The sequence below is a fragment of the Molothrus ater genome, chromosome 17 (assembly GCF_012460135.2).
Source record: "Molothrus ater isolate BHLD 08-10-18 breed brown headed cowbird chromosome 17, BPBGC_Mater_1.1, whole genome shotgun sequence".
NCBI classification, from domain to species: Eukaryota; Metazoa; Chordata; class Aves; order Passeriformes; family Icteridae; genus Molothrus; species Molothrus ater.
This window is the reverse complement of record NC_050494.2, coordinates 7,692,381-7,710,322: the sequence shown is the minus strand read 5'-3', so window position 1 is coordinate 7,710,322 and position 17,942 is coordinate 7,692,381. Positions and strand designations below refer to the sequence as shown.

Sequence of the window (17,942 nt, the reverse complement as noted above, 5' to 3'; positions counted from 1 at the left end):
CATTTACAATCAGAAGAGTTTTTATATTCTATCCCGAAAAAATTATAAAACTAGGAATCTAAAGAATATTGACAATCTGTAGCTGTAACACAAACTCAGAACATGTTCTAGAGGTGGCTCTTCCTTGAAGTAACTTATCACTGTGAGCGATCTCCCCAGCACCAAGCACTAATCTAATAAAAATCACAAGCAAAGCACAATCCTTTGAGTCAGAGGGGGGCCAAGGCACTGTAACAAGTGATGAGATGACCTGTCACAGCAAGGTGACCCCTCTGTGCCTAGGAATAGACCCAGCAGTGTCAGGGCAGCCAGGTGACATCATCACACCTACAGTGAGAACGTGGTGATGTCAAAATGAAACTGAGGAGGAGGAGATACGGAGCAGCAGCAGTTCAGCTCGTCAGTGGTAAGAAAAATTATGTAAAATCAGTTACAAATGATGCTACAGTGAATCAAGGTCAGGCAGGGCTGAGAGGCAGAGCCCTGGATGTGTGGCATCCTGGTGCCAGCTCCCTGTGCCCTGGCAGCTCCCAGTATGTGGGCCACAGTCGGAGACTCCCACAGGAACAATGTGATGTGCCTCTAGGGAAATGCTGACAGCTCAGCGGATATTGGAGGGGGGTAAAAGGCCTGCAAGCCCTCCCCTTCCAAACCAGCCTCCTCTCCAGGTCAGGGCACAGCAGGGATTGAGCTGCACCACACCACAGTGGCTTCAGCACAGCCTGGTCCCGATGCCAGAGCCTGGAAACACCGGCTGCACAGCCAAGCACCACCATGACTGCTCCCCGTGAGCCTGCACTGGGTTCATGAAATGGGGACATTGTGGAAGCATAAGGGTCATGCTGGACTCCATCATGCCCTTTCCCAACATGGAAACCCAGGAAAACAGATGTCCACTGCCCTCAGTGAGAGCAGGCACTTGTATTTATCCTGGGCTCACTTGTATTTACCCTGGGCTCTGGCTCTGCAAGGCTGGAGGGTCCTGTACAGGCAGTCAGGGCAAGGGCCACAGGGGGCAGACATAGATGGAGCTCTGCTTGTTGTCCCCTTGCATTTAGGTAAAGCCCCCTGTATTCTGATTCATGTCCATCATAACCACTCCAGGTGAACCCCAACCCTTCCGAAAGCCAAACTGAGACTTTTAGATAAGCCCAGGAATGATTCCCCACTAACCTGGGATGACCAAGTGGAATTTTTTTGAGCTCTTAACTGAGACTACACATGGGGGGAGCAGAAGTCAAGCATGGTCTTAAACAGTCTGTTGTGGTAATCCAACCACAGAGATCCCTCTCCCAGGTGTGACACTTCATCCCATCACATCTGGTCTCAATGCCATAGCACTGCAGGCTGGACACATGAGGCATATGGAGTGGCCTCACATCTGACTCTCCCTGGTCTTTTGTGAGTCTGTGTCTCCAAACAGGGATGCTTTTGGGAGGAAAAGAAAGGAGGGGCAAAGCAAGCGGGGCAGGGAAGGCAGACAATTAATACAACCTGCCCTCTGTGTGAGAATAAATTGGCAGCTGACAGGTTATAATCTGTGCAAGCAGGATCTTCACAGGAGAGGTGAAGGCTCCACTGGGGGCCAATTGGATGGTTAATTAGGAGGACAAAGCAGAGGATTCGTGAAAATGTTTATGAAACAGTGCTTGGCAAGGGAGCCCCTGAGAAACGCACAGCAGAGAGGAGCTGCTTTGGGCTGGGAGAGGAAACACGAGGGTGAAACAGCAGAACGAGCACTGAGAGGGAAAACAGCCATGCAAATGTCTGTGAGAGGACGGGGATTCCCAGCTGCCCTGTGGAGGAGTTCAGGGGAGGACCCGAGGACGCCTCATTTTTCTACAAACACACGGGCTGTGTCCTCCGTGCCGCTCCTCCCGGTGCCGTCCCCACCCCGGTGCGGTGCGCTGGGGAGCGGGCTCTGGGTGCCGGCAGGCACCGCTGCCGCAGCCAATCGGCGCCGCTGGCCGGGCAGAGAAGGGCACGAGGAAAGCAATTAAACCCGAGCTTTGATTGGGCTCACAGATGACTGCTTGTGCTGGAAATGCCTGAGCTTCTTTAAGCGCCTCGGCGGTGGCTGGAGCCGGCCTGATCCCCCATCCCCTCCTCGGTGCGTCGCTGCTGCGGCAGCGGGAGCGTGACTGATACTCTCTGTCCCACACACGGCTCCGAGAGCTCAGAGGTAGGAACCAGTTGCTAAGAGACAGGACTGTACTTTCCAGCCCACATCCAGACCTTTGTCACCAGCTCAAGGGCTTTCTGCCGGATCCAAACGCCGGGCGCAGGTGAGCAGGAGACGCCAGGGCCTCCTCCCAGCCTCCTCCCAGCCCCGGGAGCCACACAACCAGCGCTCAAACCGAGGATGGAAATGACAAACCCAAAAGCATCCCCAAGGGAGCGGCTTCCCTGGACTGGCTGCTTGTCCCAGTGCTGTGAGACTGCAAACTGGAACACCCTGCGGCACCTGGAGCCAGTGTGGGTGGGACCTGCAGCACCGACACCCAGGAGGTTTTGGATGTCACCACAGTGTGGATGAGTGGATGACTCGGTATTTGCTTTGAGATCCCTCCTTCAAATGCAAGCCAGGAGAGGAGTCCCAAACTTCAGTCTCATTTTTCTGGGGGGGGGGGGGGTTGTTTCTGGTGAGTTTGGATTCTTAGCCCAAAGACTCCCATAAGAGCAACCCACTACCAACTGGAAAGACTGAGTGACCCCATCTTCCCAGAGCCCTCCCTCCCTCTTGGTGAGGAGCAAATCCATCAGAGCCTTTGCCTGTCTGTTGGAAGGGAAATACATCCTCTGGGGCTGCCAAGCCAAAGAAGAGCAAGGACAGAGAGAAACCACTCACACAGCATTGTCTTCCTGGCTGTCACTTCGTGAAGGGCCCTGCACCGTGCCAGGAAGACACAACCAGGCTCCACTCCCCTTCCAGAGGCTGCTGCCTTAACCTCAGACATGGACAGTGTTACCCAAACCTCTGCTCTGCTCTCTGCTCTCACACACAGCACAGACTCTCTGCAGTTATTTCTCCTCAAATAAATTGCTATTCTTTGGCACCAGCCATAAAAGTGGAAGTCAGTAGCTTTCCAGCAAAGACAATGATTTTGGCCAACAGGTACCTGCCCTTGCTACAATCAGCTAATTAAACCAGACACTGAAGCTCTGGGGTGGCTCTGGCCCGTTCTCAATGTGATTCTTTAGAGGTGGGCACAGCTGATATGAGATCAGGGAAAGATAATTAATGATTTGCACTAAAGAAAGAGACATTAATATGCATTCCTCTGTCATGGCAATGCCAGAGCATCCACGCTGGCCAGGCAGGGTGGATGGACACTCCACCAATGCTCCTCCACACCCCTGGGCTTTCCCTGCCATTTGCTTGTCCACGGTGTAAGTTCACAGACTGCTCATATCAAGCCTAACATAATGATAAAACTAAAACTGAACAAGTTGTACCAAAAGAAGATTATTGCTGAGAATGGTCCTGAGAAAGTTCCCACTGAAAGGACTGTGGCTGCCTCTCTGGGCTCTGCTGCAGACTTTAGTCACTGACTGAATTCCCCCTTCTGCCTGTGGTCAGAGCAAGCCCCTCTGAGCAAGGCCCACGAGGGGAGCTGAGAACAGCCACGTACTGTCCTCACACCAGTCCTCTCTCCTCCTCATTAACAAGGCCCTGAGTGCTCAGACCCTCTTCCTGTGCAAAGGTGGGACATAACCTGGAGTGTGGGAACAGCAGCCCCTTGTCAGACCTGGGGTTCTTTACATTTCAGGCTCATTGACCAAGGCCTGGCAAAGCTGTGCTTTGGTTGTTCGCTTTTGGACCTTCTTCAGAGGTGACACCCTTCGAGAATTACAAATTGAAAACAATTGTAGGTGAAAGAGATTACTTTCAGATAAATGTTATCCAAAAAACACTTCTCTCGGATCAGCAATGCCATGCCTGTTTCTGGAATCATGTAGGATGTGCAGTGTGAATGGCAGAGATTTATTTTTTCAGAAACTGTTTGGTCAGACATGTATTGGGAACCTTTGCTGGTGGAGCTCCAGGTCTCACAAATGCTGGTGACCACAGCCAGCAGCCAAGGATGAGGCTGGCTGGGATGGTGGGACCTCTGGGACTGGGACACAGTACTAATGACTACTGTGGGACTGCCTTTAATCAGGCTTGTAGGCTTGGCAGAAATAAAGCAAGGACTGAAGGAGATCCTGGTTTCCCCCTTATCATTAGAAGTGGCTTCAGCAGGCTGTCCTGAAAGGATGGGAGTGAGCCGGGAGTGGGCTTTGCTGTCAGATCTGCTCCCAGCAGTGAGGAACTTCATTCTGCCAGTCTGTGTAACTACAGATCATCAGAACTCTTTAAATTCACCTTGCTAAGGCTTTAGCTACTGCCTGGTGAGGCTAAGCCAGCTCTTGGGCCCAGGGGATTGGGTGTCACTGCCCTCTCTGAGTCTTACCACGAGCAGCTTCAGATGTGAAATCTGTGACTGATGCTGTGCAAATTTGGAGCTGAATCTGGACGGGATGCTAATGTGGGAGATTTTCTTTAGATGGGGTTGAATGGGACCATGCACCCAGGCCAGAATTGTTCCAGTCTCCTAAGGGCACATTTAAATGTAAACCTGCCATAGGTTTCACTCCTTGGAAAAGCTGGTGCTGCCCTGTGTGCTCAGGGTGGGATCTCTCCACAGGTGAAAGCTCTGCATGCTCTAAGTAAGGCTGGTGCAATGGGAGTAATAGACAATTTCTCAGATAATACCCTCAGGCCCATCTGCCTTGTCTAAGGCTCTTCTGAATGGTCTTGATTTATTTTTTTTATCACTTGAAGTCCCCAGAAAGTCTGAGTGGTTATTCACGCCGTGAAAACCTTCTGTTGACTGATGTTCTCAGAGGTTATAGATGTGCAGCTTTTTGGGGCACTGAATATGGGCATTGAAGGGTACTTGTATCAGGAAAAATGTAGCCTCTATTAGCTGTTGGAGCAGCATCTTTCTGACATGCCTGGCTCCTCAGCTCCGGCATTCTGCCACTCTGCTGTGCTGTCCCACGGCCTGGCATCGCAGCTTCCACAGCACAACACTCCCTGTCTCTGGAGCTAAAACGAATTTAAGGCTAGGCCATGCTGTGAGATTTATCTGCTGTCCCGCGGGATAGTTTTCCTGCTGTCCACTAAAGCCTCCATCCATTTTTGCATTTTGGACTCGTCAATTGTATTTCCAGTGCTCCCCCCCACCCCAGCATCGCTCCTCGGGTGAGTTTCATGAGGCACAACCATGAAATAATTTTGTACATCTGGCTCCAGGGGAGCTGGCACAGGTGAGCTGTACCTGTACAACAGCAGCAACCCACTGGAGCAATGCCCTCCCCTGTTAGCGATGCCTACAGAGCCCCAGAGCCTCATGTCAGCGCTGCGGGGGACGGGGAGAGAGCAGCAAAGCAGAATGAAACGTGGGCAGTGCTGCAGAGCCTGCCTGGTCCCCACGGCTCCGCACAGCCCCCGAAGGGCTGGGCTGACTCCAGGCTTGCCCTGCTCATCCATCCCGCAGCCCCCCAGCCTGCAGCATGGCCTGCCAGCACCGCCGGAGTTGTGACAGGCTCCCACCACACACGGCCAAGTGCAGCATCGATTTAGAGAGCAGCTAACGCCCGAGCCCAAGTCTGAGGAGAAGCCTCCCCTGCACACCCGCTGCTCCGGCCACAGCCATCTGCTCCGCCGGTTGTCACCGAGGGCTGGCCATTTCCCTGCACCCTGGCTCCATCTCGCTCCACATTTGTCTGGGAAAGACTGTCTAAATGATGCTAAATGCTTAGGACAAGAGGGACATGAGATTATAATGAACTGCATCTTAGCACCTTGTCATGGACAAATTCTCCCACAGTTCTTAGCAAAGATGGGGAGAAGGATGAGTGCTGCCCATCCAGTGCCAGGATTCGATCCAGCCCATGGATAATGAAGGGGTTCACACCTTAGAGTGTGTCAGCCATAGGAAAGAAGGGCAGATCTGAGCACTTTGGGCTGTATCCATTGTCTGTGCTGCAGCAGCACACAAAGATACCCTCCTCTTCAGTACAGCCTAAATGTATTTTTTTCCAATACCCTGACCTAAAGGATGCAGAGTCCAGCCCACGTGTGAATAGGGCTGTCAGGCAACAATGTCCTACACCGCTAAACTGCCTGTGTTTATCTGCGTAGGGCTTTTTTAATTGTATGTGTTAAACGTCCAGCATCTTTGGGACGTTCATCTGGGAAAAAGAAATGTGAACAGTCTCTGTGCCAGACATCCGTCCGCACTGCTGTTCCTATTCCCAGTGCATTCTTTGAGAAGACCACCATCTGCTCTGACCACCACCTAAGGCAGATGCCCCCTTCTCAGTGCACAGTCCCTGCTCTCAAGCCACCCAAATCTGATTAGGCCTGTTCTGATGAGAGGCCTGGAGGAGGGCAAGGGAAAGTTACTCAGGAGAGAAAATAATAACCACATGTTAATTAATTTTTCACTACGGATGCGCAGAAAATACACAAACCAGCTCAGGGTGCACAAGCCAAAAGGGACAGCTCAGCTGGCTAGCTGGGGGGGGGCGGGTTGTGATTATTTTTGGGGTTTGGGATTGTCATTATTATTATTTTCCAGAGGAGGAGTGGCCCCAGCCCTGTCAGGGAAAGGAAATCTTATCCCCACTGCTGCCCTCTACACGCTCTTTTCCACCTCTTTTCCAGCTTTCCCTCCTGGTCCCTTGGATTTGCTGTGGTGTCCTGCAGTCAGAGCAGAGCACCTGGCACCCCCTCAGTGCACCCGGGGTGGGGCTCTGCCTGTCCCTGCAGCAGGGGACATCCCCAGAACGGTGCTGGCCCGGCAGATGTGCCTGGGGAAGGGCGAGCGGACAGGACGAGCGGGATCAGATTGCTGAGGAGCACAGCCAGGGGAAAGCAACCAAAACCCGCTCCAGAAGTATTTGGGAAAAGCAGCTGAACAGACATTAAACCAGAATCCAGGCGTTACTGTCCAGCAAAAGCCTCATATCAGCTTCATGACATATTTGACTGTGTGCCTGAGAGCAAGGAAATACACCCCAAACCCAGCCCAAACCACCAAGGATGCGGAGAGCACTGAATTACAAGGAGCCGAAGAAAATCCCTGACAAGTTATCTCTAAATTTGAGAGCCACTTCAGGCAAAACCAAACTCTCAACTGCACTCATCTGAAATGGTCCATGGGATTCCTGGCCAAGGGGGGCCAGGGAGGCTGGGACCAAAGGAGCAGGAGGCAACAACTTCTACAGACCCCACTCTGGAAGGTTTTGAGGACCGTGATGATTGGTCTCCCTTTGCAGTGGCTCTGCAAAGCGCTCCCAGTCCTAACATCTGGCTGGCATCTAGGGACTGGGAAATAAGCTGTATTGCCCCTTGAAAAAATTCGGTTGTCCCTTAGGGTATATCTGCCTGTGTGTGCTGGTTTAGGGGAGTCTGGGTGTAACGCCTGTCTGTAGCCTGCAGGGACTCTGCCAGGGAAGATGCGGGGGCCTAGGCATGCTCCTCGCTGAAACTTCATCTGTGCAGAGGCCCTTTGGGAATATGCGGGCTTGTGCCGGCCTGGTTGAGCCGCTGACCCTCGGGACTCCCTCCCGGACAAAGGGGAGGGGGCATCTAGCGAGCAGCGGGGTCGAGGGAGTCTGGCTCGGCCTCTCTGGGGTACCATGACTCTGCAGCATTTGGAAGATCTGGGATAGAGTCGCTGACTGCATGGAGAGGACCCGGGAGGGAGTGCAGGATCTTTGGAAGGGGGTACAGCACCTAATCCGCCCTCCCTCAGGGGCTCCTGGCACAGGGGCAGAGATAGAGGAGGGCTGCTAAGAGGTCTTAAAAAAAAAAAAATTGCAAAGAATTTTTTTGGGGCATTGCATGGGGGAGGGGGGCTGAGAGGGGAGAAAGAAAGGAGCCTCAGAGCACCACGAAGGGAGAGGGAGAAATAATGACCCTTCCCCCTCCCCCCAATAATCAGGCGGACCAGATGGGAGGTAAATAGTGCGTTTAGAAGCATTTGCCACAGATGGGCTGCCCTCAATGGAAGCATCCTCCAGCCACATCAATGCTGGAGTCTGTGTGCACAGAAAACACTGCACCCTTCAGAGCAGCAGCAGCGGCAGCAGCAGCAGCAGCGGGAGAGGCGGGGAGGGACAGGGGGAAAAAAATCCCTGCCAGAGCCCTCCGGTGCCCGCGGTCCCGGCGGGGCGGAGAGGGGCGCGGGGGACGGCGGGGGGCGCGGGGCCGGGACCGGGGCAGCCCCGCCGGGCGCTCCCTGCGCGGGGCCGGGGCCGCCAAAGTTGCGCGTTCCCCCCCGCGCCGGGGAGCGGGACACGCTCGGGACGGGAACAATGGGGCGGCGGGGCAGCCCCGGGCGGCGGCGGGAGGAGGGAGGGAGGCGGCGGCCGGTGCCCCGCTCCCCGGCCCGGCCGGGCGCCGAACAATGAGGCTCCGGCGGGGGAGTTCCCGGGACAGCGGCCCGCGAGCGGGCGGGGGGAGCTGCCCTAATCCGGGCTCTGCCGCTGCCCGCACCCCCCGGGGCACCGGCTGCGGCGGCCGCGCCGGGCGGGCAGCGCCGCGGGACGCCGGGGCCGGGCTCAGCGCGGCGGCCGGGCTCGCCCCGCTCCGCTCGGCTCGGCGAGACTCGCCCCGCTCCGCTCCGCTCGGCGCGGCAGCGGGGCGGGCAGGGCGCGGCGGCGGCGCGGGGGGGCGGGGGGTGCCGGCGCCCCCTCCCCGCCGCCCGCTGCCCTTGACTGCAGCCCTGTCCCCGGCCGTGGGGCGGATGGGAAATGCCGGGCGAACGTGATCGGACGGGGCGGGGGGGCGGCGGGGCCCGCACCGGGCGGCGGCGCGGCCCCCCCGCGGGGGCAGGTGCACGGCGGCGGGCGCGGGGCACCGCCGCCCCCCCACCTCCCCCGCGCCGGCAGCGCCCGGGGAAGGCGGCAGCACCGGATGGGACGGGGACGGGGATGGGGATCGGGGGGGCAGCGGAAGGTGCGAGGCTCCGGGCGGGCGCCTCTCCCCATCCGCATCCCGGGCGGGTCGGGGCGGCGGGGGCGCGGCGGCTCTGCCCCGGGAGCGGCGGGGGCTGCGGGAGCGGCCGGGCCCCGCGTCGCGCCCCGCATGGGGCATGCGCGCTCCCGGCGGCCGGCGGGGCTGGGCCGCCCGGTGCTGACGGGACAGGGCCGGCGCGGCGGTGGAAGGGACCGGGGCCCCGGGGGTGCCCGCCCCCACCCCGGGCAATTCCCCCCCCCCTCCCCACCCGCACCCCCGGGGAGGACAAACAGACACGGACAGGCAGGCAGACAGACAGACACAGAGCCCCCGGGGCACGGAGCGCACTAACCGTTCCCGTTTTCACCGGCACATATACCACCACTTGACCCATCTTCGTCGCCTCCCTGGTGCCGTTTCCCAGGCGGAAGCCCTTGGACCGGACCCAGAACTGGAACTTGCCTTTCTCCCCCCCGCCGGAGCCGCCGCCGGAGCCGGTTCCCCCCTGCAGCACCTCGGCGATGCGCTGGTACTTGCTCCGGGTCACCGTCTTGGTTTTGGCCGAGTCCCCGTAGGTGCGCAGGCACCAGTCCCGGAACTGCCGCCCCAGCTCGCTGTCCCCGGGGCGGCTCCCCCGCAGCAGTAACGGCGGCTTCGGCATCGCCCGACCGGCGGCGGCGGCGGTAACGGCGGCGGTAGCAGCAGCAGCGGCGGCGCCCGGCCCCGCGCCCTGTCCCGGAGCGGGCGGAGGGGCAGCGGCGCTCCCGGGACGGGCTGCGGGGGCGACGGGCGGGATGGAGCGGGGAGCAAGAGGCGCAGGAGGGGTGGCGGCCGCTGTAACGGGGAGGAGGGGGGGAGCACCGGGGCTCGGACAGCGACCGGAGGGAGGTACCGGCGGCGCCAGCAGCAGCAGCAGCCGCTCCTGTCACAGGATCACAGGCGGCTCCGGCTCGTCCCCCTCCCTCCCTCCCTCCGCCCGCCCGCCCGCCCGCCCGTCCCTGCCTCCTCCGCCCCCCTCCGGCCGCCTCCTCCTCTCAGCGGGATCCCACCTGTTAGAGCGGCCTCGCCGCCACCGACGGGTCGTTCCACCCCCCCCCCCCCCCCCAACACCCGGTCCCGGGGCAGCTGCTCCCCCCCGCCCCGGCTCCGGTGGGATGCGCTCCCCTGGCTGGGCCGCCTCTTCCCCCCCCCGCTTCCCCGCTCCCCGGCCATACGGCCCCGTACGGGATAGCGGAGCGGGGGGGCGAGCGGCCGGGGCGGGGTAGGGGGTGTCGGTGGGCGCGGGTCCCGGTGCCGGTCCCAGACAAAGGGCCGGCGGGGCGCGGGCGCACGTGTGCGGCGGGACGGGCCGGCGGGGGCGGAGGCGGGCACCTGCCGAGCCGCCGCAGAGCCGGGGAGGAGCCGCGGGGGCAGCGGGAGCGGCGGTGGGAAGGTGAAGAGGGGGGGGGGTCCGCCACCCGCCGCGAGGACCGGGATCGCCCCGCAGCGCCCTCGGTTGACCGGAGCGGCTGCGGCTTGTCCCGCCGGACCGGGAGAGCCGCACCCCGCCCCAAGCCCGGCCCCGGGGCAGCCGCGGTCCTGCCGGCCCCTGGAGCGGGAGACAAAGGCCGGACCCCGGCCCCGGTGCCTCGCTCCGCTCCCCCGCCCTCCGCATCCGCCGCGCGCCCCGCAGCCGCGGCTGTCCCGCGGCGGGATCGAGCGCCGCCACTGCGGGGCCAACGGGGGGGGGGTCGGGACACGGTCCCGATGCTCCGGCCCCGAGGGGGCGGAGGCGAGGGCGGCCGCGGCGGGTCCCGGGGGGGTGAGATGGGGCGGCCCGTCCCGGCCGGCGGCTGCGGCTCGGGCTCTGCCCGGCGCTCACACGCATGTGCCGAGATGCTGGTGGTGCCACACGTGTGCTCGCGGTCTGTCCAGCGGTGTCACATGTGGGCTCCATGCCCACCTGGCAGCGCCACGCGTGTGCTCCTGGTCTGCCCATCAATGGCACACATATGCTGCCGGTCTGTTCGCTGGTCCCACGCACGTGCTGTTTGTCCGTCAGTGCCATACGTGTGCTCCTGGTCTGTCCATCAGTGCCACATGCATGTTCCATGCCCACTCAGCAGAGTCACGTGTGTGCTCTTCTTCTGTCTGTTGGTGTCATATGTGTTCCCTGTCTGTCCATCAATGCCACATATGTGCTCCTGGTCTGTCCATTAGTGCCACGTCTGTGCTCCATGCTCACCCAACAGTGCCACGTTTCTGCTTCTGGTCTGTCTGTTGGTGCCACCACACCAGTTCCTTGTCTGTCCATCACTGCCCCACATGTGGTCCCAGTCTGTCCTCGAGTGCCACATGTGTGTTCCATCTGTCCCATAGCTGTGCTCCCTGTCCATCAGTGACCTGCATGCTCCCAGTCTGTCCATCACTGCCATACCTGTGTTTTCTGTCTGTCCATCAATGCCATACATGTGGTCCTAGTCTGCCCACTGGTGCCACCTCTGTGCTCCATGCCCACCTGGCAGTGCCATTCCTGTGCTCCTGCTTTGTCCACCAGTGCCACACGTGTGCTCCATGCCCACCCAGTAGTGCCACACGTGTGCTCCATGCCCACCTGGCAGTGCCACACGTGTGCTCCATGCCCACCTGGCAGTGCCACACACTTGCTCCATCCCAAGTCAGGGGCACAGCAGGGTCCATGTGAGGGCTGCCTGCATGGTCAGCAGTTGTATGGCTGGCATGGGGATGTAGGAGCAGGAGCAGGGAGACTGTTGGAACCTGGAAGAGGAATTTGATGTATCAAGGGGTTCTCTGAGGCCAGTGCTGGAGGTGCTGGGTGTGGCATTGGAGCAGCCAGGGCACAGCCAGCAGCAGTGCCACGTGCCAAGGCTGGAGACAGGGGAAGATGAGAGCACTTGATGGCTGAAGGGCAATTTTCTTCACTGTCCCTTGCCCTGTGCCAGTCACAGGGTGCCATCCAAAAGATCTTGAGGTGAGAATGGAATGCTGCAGGAGCTGAGCCATGGGTTGGCCATGCCAGAGAGGGTATGGTGAAACCAGGGAATGTCCGTGTCCACTGAATATGTGGACAACTCTCAAAAAATTCTCAGTGCCACCATCCAGTTTGCTCTGGGCCCAATCGGATGCCATTGGAGAGGGACTTGGGCAGCCCAGAGGGTCTTCCCTGCTGTGGATTTTCATCCCCAGGCACGTTGTGCAGGATGCCTACAGGAACTCACTGGTGTGCTGCAGTATTTCTGATGACCACTACAAACAGGATGGACATCCTCTGGAGCCTCAGCCAGCCATGGAAACATGGCTTTTTCCAGAGCTGGCTGTGAGAAGCAGTGAGTGGATGGAAATGGAAGAGAAGAAAAGGATGTTCTGCAGAATTTGTGCTCAGTGGACAACTTTCTCACCATGAATTTGTGAATAAAGTCAGGCTCAGCTCTCAGCCTGCTCCAGCCCCCAGTGTATTTGGGCATACACTTGTCCCAGACAAAGCAGTGACTGGTTGAGAGCTGGCTGGCACAGGGGAACCTATGGGGGATGCTATGAGAACTTGAATCAGCATTGTGAGGGATGTGGGGACCATTGGATGGTCAGGAGAGCCAGGGTAAATCCCATTTCTGGAGTCCAACCACTTTTCAGGAAATGTTGAGCAAGGAACGGAGTAAAAGAAAATTTTGCTTCTGCTGAGGAGTCGGTCCACCCAGGAGTGATGCTAAATTTTTCACCATGACCAGACTTTCTCACTGAGGTCACCACTGAATTCCCCACCTTGCAGCTGAGCTGCTGAGGTGCAAAGGGAATGTCCTCTAGCAGCACCACAGGGGCAGAAGTCTCCTCCTACGTCAGCCCAACCTTTGGAAGGTTTGGAGTCCACTTATAAAGCAATGCAGAGGGTCCCTCTCTGGTGAGCATGGACGTGAGTTTCCCCAGTTTGTGGATGCAAGGCCAGTCACACCAAGAGCTGCTGTCCTCTGAGTGAGGATTCAGGGCAGACCATTCACATCTGGCCTGAAGGTTCAGATCAGTGTTTTAGATCAAATCCAGCATGGATTCAATGAGGGTTTAACTTGCACTGCATGAGCAGTCTCATGATAGTCCAGATTAGAATGCATGATGTTGAGGCACTCTTGTCCTTAAAGGTAGGGGAAGAAGAAAGTGGAATTGTTTGGTGGCACTGGACCTTCAGATGTTGGTTCAGGCTGCCAGGTACTGGGTGTGTTCAGCAAAGGGTCTCTGCTGATGGCTTTTTTATAGACAAATGTGATGAGTCCAGGCCCATTGCTATTTATACTGTATTAAAAACAAAGTTGGATTTGGATTTTATCTAAGCACTCTGCTGCTCTTTCTTCTTTTAGGTGCCTTTCTAATTTCTTACAAGTCATATTTTGTTCTAAAGAAATTTTTGGTCTTCTGACAAAAATGCTCATCTAGACCAGGGATTGGACATGCAGAAGAGAAAGCAGTTGGGACTTACTGTGGTCTGAACAATACACAAGAAGGGAAGAAATCCTGCCATGCTGCCAGAGATGTCCCATCAAATACTCCAGTGATCATAGAAACATGGAATGGTTTGGGTTGGAAGGGACCTTAAAGACCATCTTGTACCAACGCCCTGCCCTGGGCAAGGGGCACCTTCCACTAGACCAGGTTGCTCCAAGCCCTGTCCAGCCTGGCCTTGGACACCTGGTCTTGTTGGTGAACATCTGGACTCATGCTTGAGTAGATCCAAAACTGGAACATTTACTGGCTGCCCCTGAGAGCTGCTGGGGGAGATCAGAGCCAGGCAGAGGGGTGAGCACGACAGAACCCAACCATCCTCAGACATTGTTACATGCCAAGCCACACAAAGGGAACTCAGGTGTTAATAACCATCCCTGCTGCTGGCATCCAGGAGGGCTTCCTTGGGGAGGGACAGAGAATATTGAGCTACTTATGGCATCACCACAGATGATGTTTGGCTCTGGTAACTCCACATTCACAGCTGGACAGCCAGTGGCACCTGGGTGTCTCAGCTGTCTCTACAGTCAGTGTGAGACCATGGGCACCCACAGAAACCATTCATCCCCATCCTCTGAACACTCCCTGTGGAGTGAGATGAATTGCTCACTGGGACTGCCTTATTCTTCCCATCAAACACAAAGGGAGATGTCTCTGTCTGCATCTGAGATGCTCACCTGCCCAAGGCTGGGTGGGAGACCTGTGATCTACCAACTGGGTAGCTGTGATCCACCAGCAGGATGGAAAAGGAAAATGATCCCAAATTGTCTTGGGAGAGTAATTTCATTTGTGCCTCAAGGGAGGCACAGAAAAGTATGAGGGCTCTGGCAACACTTTGGACTGCCACCTGCTTCTGGTGAGCCACACTGGGAGAATTTAGTCTGAAACTAGTGCAGGGAGAGTTTGCTGGATTGTTCAGGAGAGAGGAGAGTGTCTTACAGAGATGACTCAGCTTCCTGATCTCTGAGAAATGGATGCTGAGAGAAGACACATTTGTGGAAAACCAGAGATAGACACCAGGGAGGGACATGGGCTAAACCCTGGCACCACCGTAGGGCAAGATGAGTAAGAATGAACAGACCATGAACATCCCTGTCTCTGAAACAGGGAGATGCTGACCAAGCATTGGAGCCATCAGGGTCCACAGGAGTGACCTCAGAGCCTGGTGGCTGCAAAAAAGAGATTGGTCAGGTTCTGGGTGACATGGCCCAGCGTGGCTGCCTCTCACAGTGGGCACTGGGCACTGCCAGGGGCCTCATTGGGGTCTCTGTGCCCAAAGTGAGAAATCTGATTTAATTCTCCTGTAGCTTTTGCTAACTCTGAGCCTAAACAATGAGGTTTCCCCAAGTAGAATTATTCTTGACTTTAATCAAAACCCAATTTAGATCCAGGTCAGATAATAAGTCAAAGCAGCTCAGGGAAGTCAGCAAGGAGCGTGGATTCCTTCTGGAGCCTCTTGGATTTCTGTCTGTATCACAACACCAAACATCATTTGGTCAGACCTTCTGCTTGGGAGAGGCCTGGGACTAAGCGAAACAGAGCAGCCAGAGTCACAGATTGAGAAGGGATTTGTGAAAATAATAGACATTTTTCCCACCTTCTTATTGAGTCTCCAGCGTGCCTTCAGCAGGCTGGGAATCCAACCACGTGGCCACTGGATTGATGTGCTTGGGGGAAGAGCCACAGAAGGAGTGGGGTAGCCTGGCGCTGTGGGGAAGAACTGAAATACCCAGCAGCTGCCAGAGCTGTGTGGGAGCCTGGGCAGGAACAGCCAGGGAGCTGCAGAGCAGGGCTGAGCTCCATTCCCAGAGCTGCGTGGGGAAGGCTGATGGCACCTGCCCACATCCTCTGTGACTGCACATGATGCCACGTCTCCCTCGGTTTCAAGACCAGCAAATTCACCCTTCCCTGCTTTTTCTCTTCAGGAGAAAAAAGGGGAAAAAAAAAACCCAAACGACCAGGAGACCACAGATTTGCAGGCTGGGCTGTGCTAAGGCGGCACAAGCTGTCAGCAGGGACTGGGAGCAGCCAGGAGGAGCTGGGGTGCCCTCAGCAAGCTGGAGATCTCATTGTCTGCATGGCAGAGGACAAGAGGGAAGGAATTTGAACCAAAAATAGTCTTACAGTTTAAGAAGTGAGACTGTTCCTGTGACCTCTCACAGTTGTGTTGGGTTAGTAGTTGGACTCGATGATCTTAGAGGTCTTTTCTGTCCTTTGCAGCTCTGTGGTTCCTTGATTCTCTGATTCTGTGCTGGGGGGTCTGTTTTTCTCCACCAGCCCAGAGCAGGCTCCTCTCCATTTTTCCAGGTGTGATCTGTTACTCCAGGCACATCTGCTCAGGCCATCCTACCCAGCCCCTTCTCCCTCCTTTGAAATCCTCACCATGGGTACACTCCAGTAGCATCTGCAGCTGCAAACATCTGGATGGGGCTTTCCAATGAGCCTGCTCCGAAATCAGGGCGTTGCTCTGCTTTCTGAGGAATCCCTGCTGCTTCTGCAGGACCCCTGGGCACAGCTGGCACAGGAGGGGAAAGCTGGGGTGGGCAGCCCTGATCCTTCTGGAACACCCACCCACCAGGGTCTGGCCTTTACCTTACAACGTTTAAATGCCAATTCTGGAAGGAATTCCTGGCAGGTGGAGAAGACACCTTGTGCCTGGGGAGTGCTGCCTGCTCAGCAGGCCCCAGGAAAAGCTGGGTTTACATTTTTGGTGTGTTGGGGGACACTGTGGTGATATTTCTGGGTGAGATTTAATGGACTCAGGCTGAACCTTGGGAACTGGTGCAGCAGCAGGATAAAGAAATGCCAGCTATTCCTCAGTCTGGCTGCATCTCACCTCTGAATACTTTAAAGGCTTTGACCCAGCTGTTAACTCGGGAGTGGACACTGGTCCATGTGGCTCATCCATCCCTCCTGCCTAGCTGGCTGCCCAGCAGGGTCTGTGCAGAGGGCTGTGTGGCTGTTGATGGCAGAGCTGCTTGTGGCTGTCCCTGAGCAAGTTCCTGGTGCCATTCATCCCCCTCCAAAGGCTGGATACCAGCAGAGCTGAAAAGCCTCACCTGCAGCATCACCCCCAGGAGATGATGAGCTTCAGCCAGGCTACTTCCATGTGGGACAGGAGACAGCGGAGCCCTCCCAGAGCCATTCCCCATCCCATGGGATCCTGCTGATTCTCATCCAACTTTCTGTGTCAGACAGCACTGGGGCAATTTCTCCTGGATTAATTTGGGGACTGTGTGATTGGGTTTTTGCCTGATTTCCTCAGGGATGTCCCAAGTGTGGGATGGTCCCAGGATAAAGTGCATTCTGTGCCATCCTAGGGCTGAATGGGTTAATTTTTGTGCTTCCCTCCCCAGCTCGCTGCGGACTCTGGCTGGGACAGAACATCTGTCTGTTGCTATGGCTGCAGTACACTTGAAGGGGATGACTGGATAATTATTGCAAACATCCATCCTGCCTGGTGTGCGCCCGGACCCTCCCTGCCCCAGCCAGGGCAGCGGCCGCTGCTCGGGCCCAACTTCCCTCGCAGGGACCCTGCCGAGGAACGGTGAGTTGGCATCACCTTTTCATTTGCATAATTAATGTGGCCGAGGCTGCAGGGCTCCTGGGAAATCCGACGCAGAGCAGCAGAGATGAAATGGCACGGAGGGCTCCAGCCTTCCCGAGGCTCGTTAGAGCTCGGCTCGTCGCTGCCGCCCCACTTTGGAGCTACCGGGGAGTGGTTCTTCCATTGCCGCTCATTTACCACCCACTTGGAGCCGAACAGATTGCTCTGGGCTCATCCTGCCGTGCCTCCTCCAGGCACAGGATCCCACCTGGCTGCTGCTGCTGAGCAGGACCCTGCCAGCTCAGCACAAGCCAGGCTGCAGACCCCTGGGACCGTCACACCATCAGGGGCATGGGGAGCAGTGAGGTCTTGGGTCACAGCCTGGACCCAGGGCTTTCCCTGGTTCTCCCCTAGGTAGGCTGCTGCTGCTGCTGGCACTGTTGCCTGTGTTCCCTGCCTGCACCCTGCTCTGTTCCCCTGCTTGTGCTCCCTGCCTGGGCTTCCTTCCTGCTCTCCCTGCCTGTGCTGTGCTGCCTGCAGCTCAGTGACTTGCTGGGTTCAGCTGTGCCCAGTGCTCACCCTGCAGCAGCTGGGCTCTGCCCTGTGTGCGTGCCTGTGGTGCCAGAGCTGGAACTCCAGCCTCCAGCAGAGCCTGCTGCCAGTTGTTCCCTGGTGATCCAGGCAGGATCCCTGGCCTCTGGTGGAGCCCATTGCTACTCAGTACCTGGGGATCCACCTGGCATCCCTGGCCTCACCTTGCAGCTGCATGTGCTGGAACATGGCATGGCCTAGCTCCACTTCTCCCACTAACTCCTTCCCCTGCTCCTAGGAGTCAAAATGTCCTGTCCCCTGTCCCCTTTGTTCCTGGGGTTGCTGCTGTTCTTTTGCCTGCTG

General features: G+C 57.3%; 1 protein-coding gene across 1 annotated transcript in view; it reads right to left on the bottom strand.

Annotated features, from left to right (window-relative positions):
- Positions 1-9,904, bottom strand: part of NOL4L (nucleolar protein 4 like) — a 63,655-nt gene extending 53,751 nt beyond the window's left edge. The window contains exon 1 of the mRNA XM_036395668.1: positions 9,366-9,904. Coding sequence (XP_036251561.1) covers positions 9,366-9,674 — 309 coding nt within the window. The 5' untranslated portion in view covers positions 9,675-9,904. The remainder of the gene's footprint in view (positions 1-9,365) is intronic.
- Positions 9,905-17,942: the final 8,038 nt, after the last annotated feature.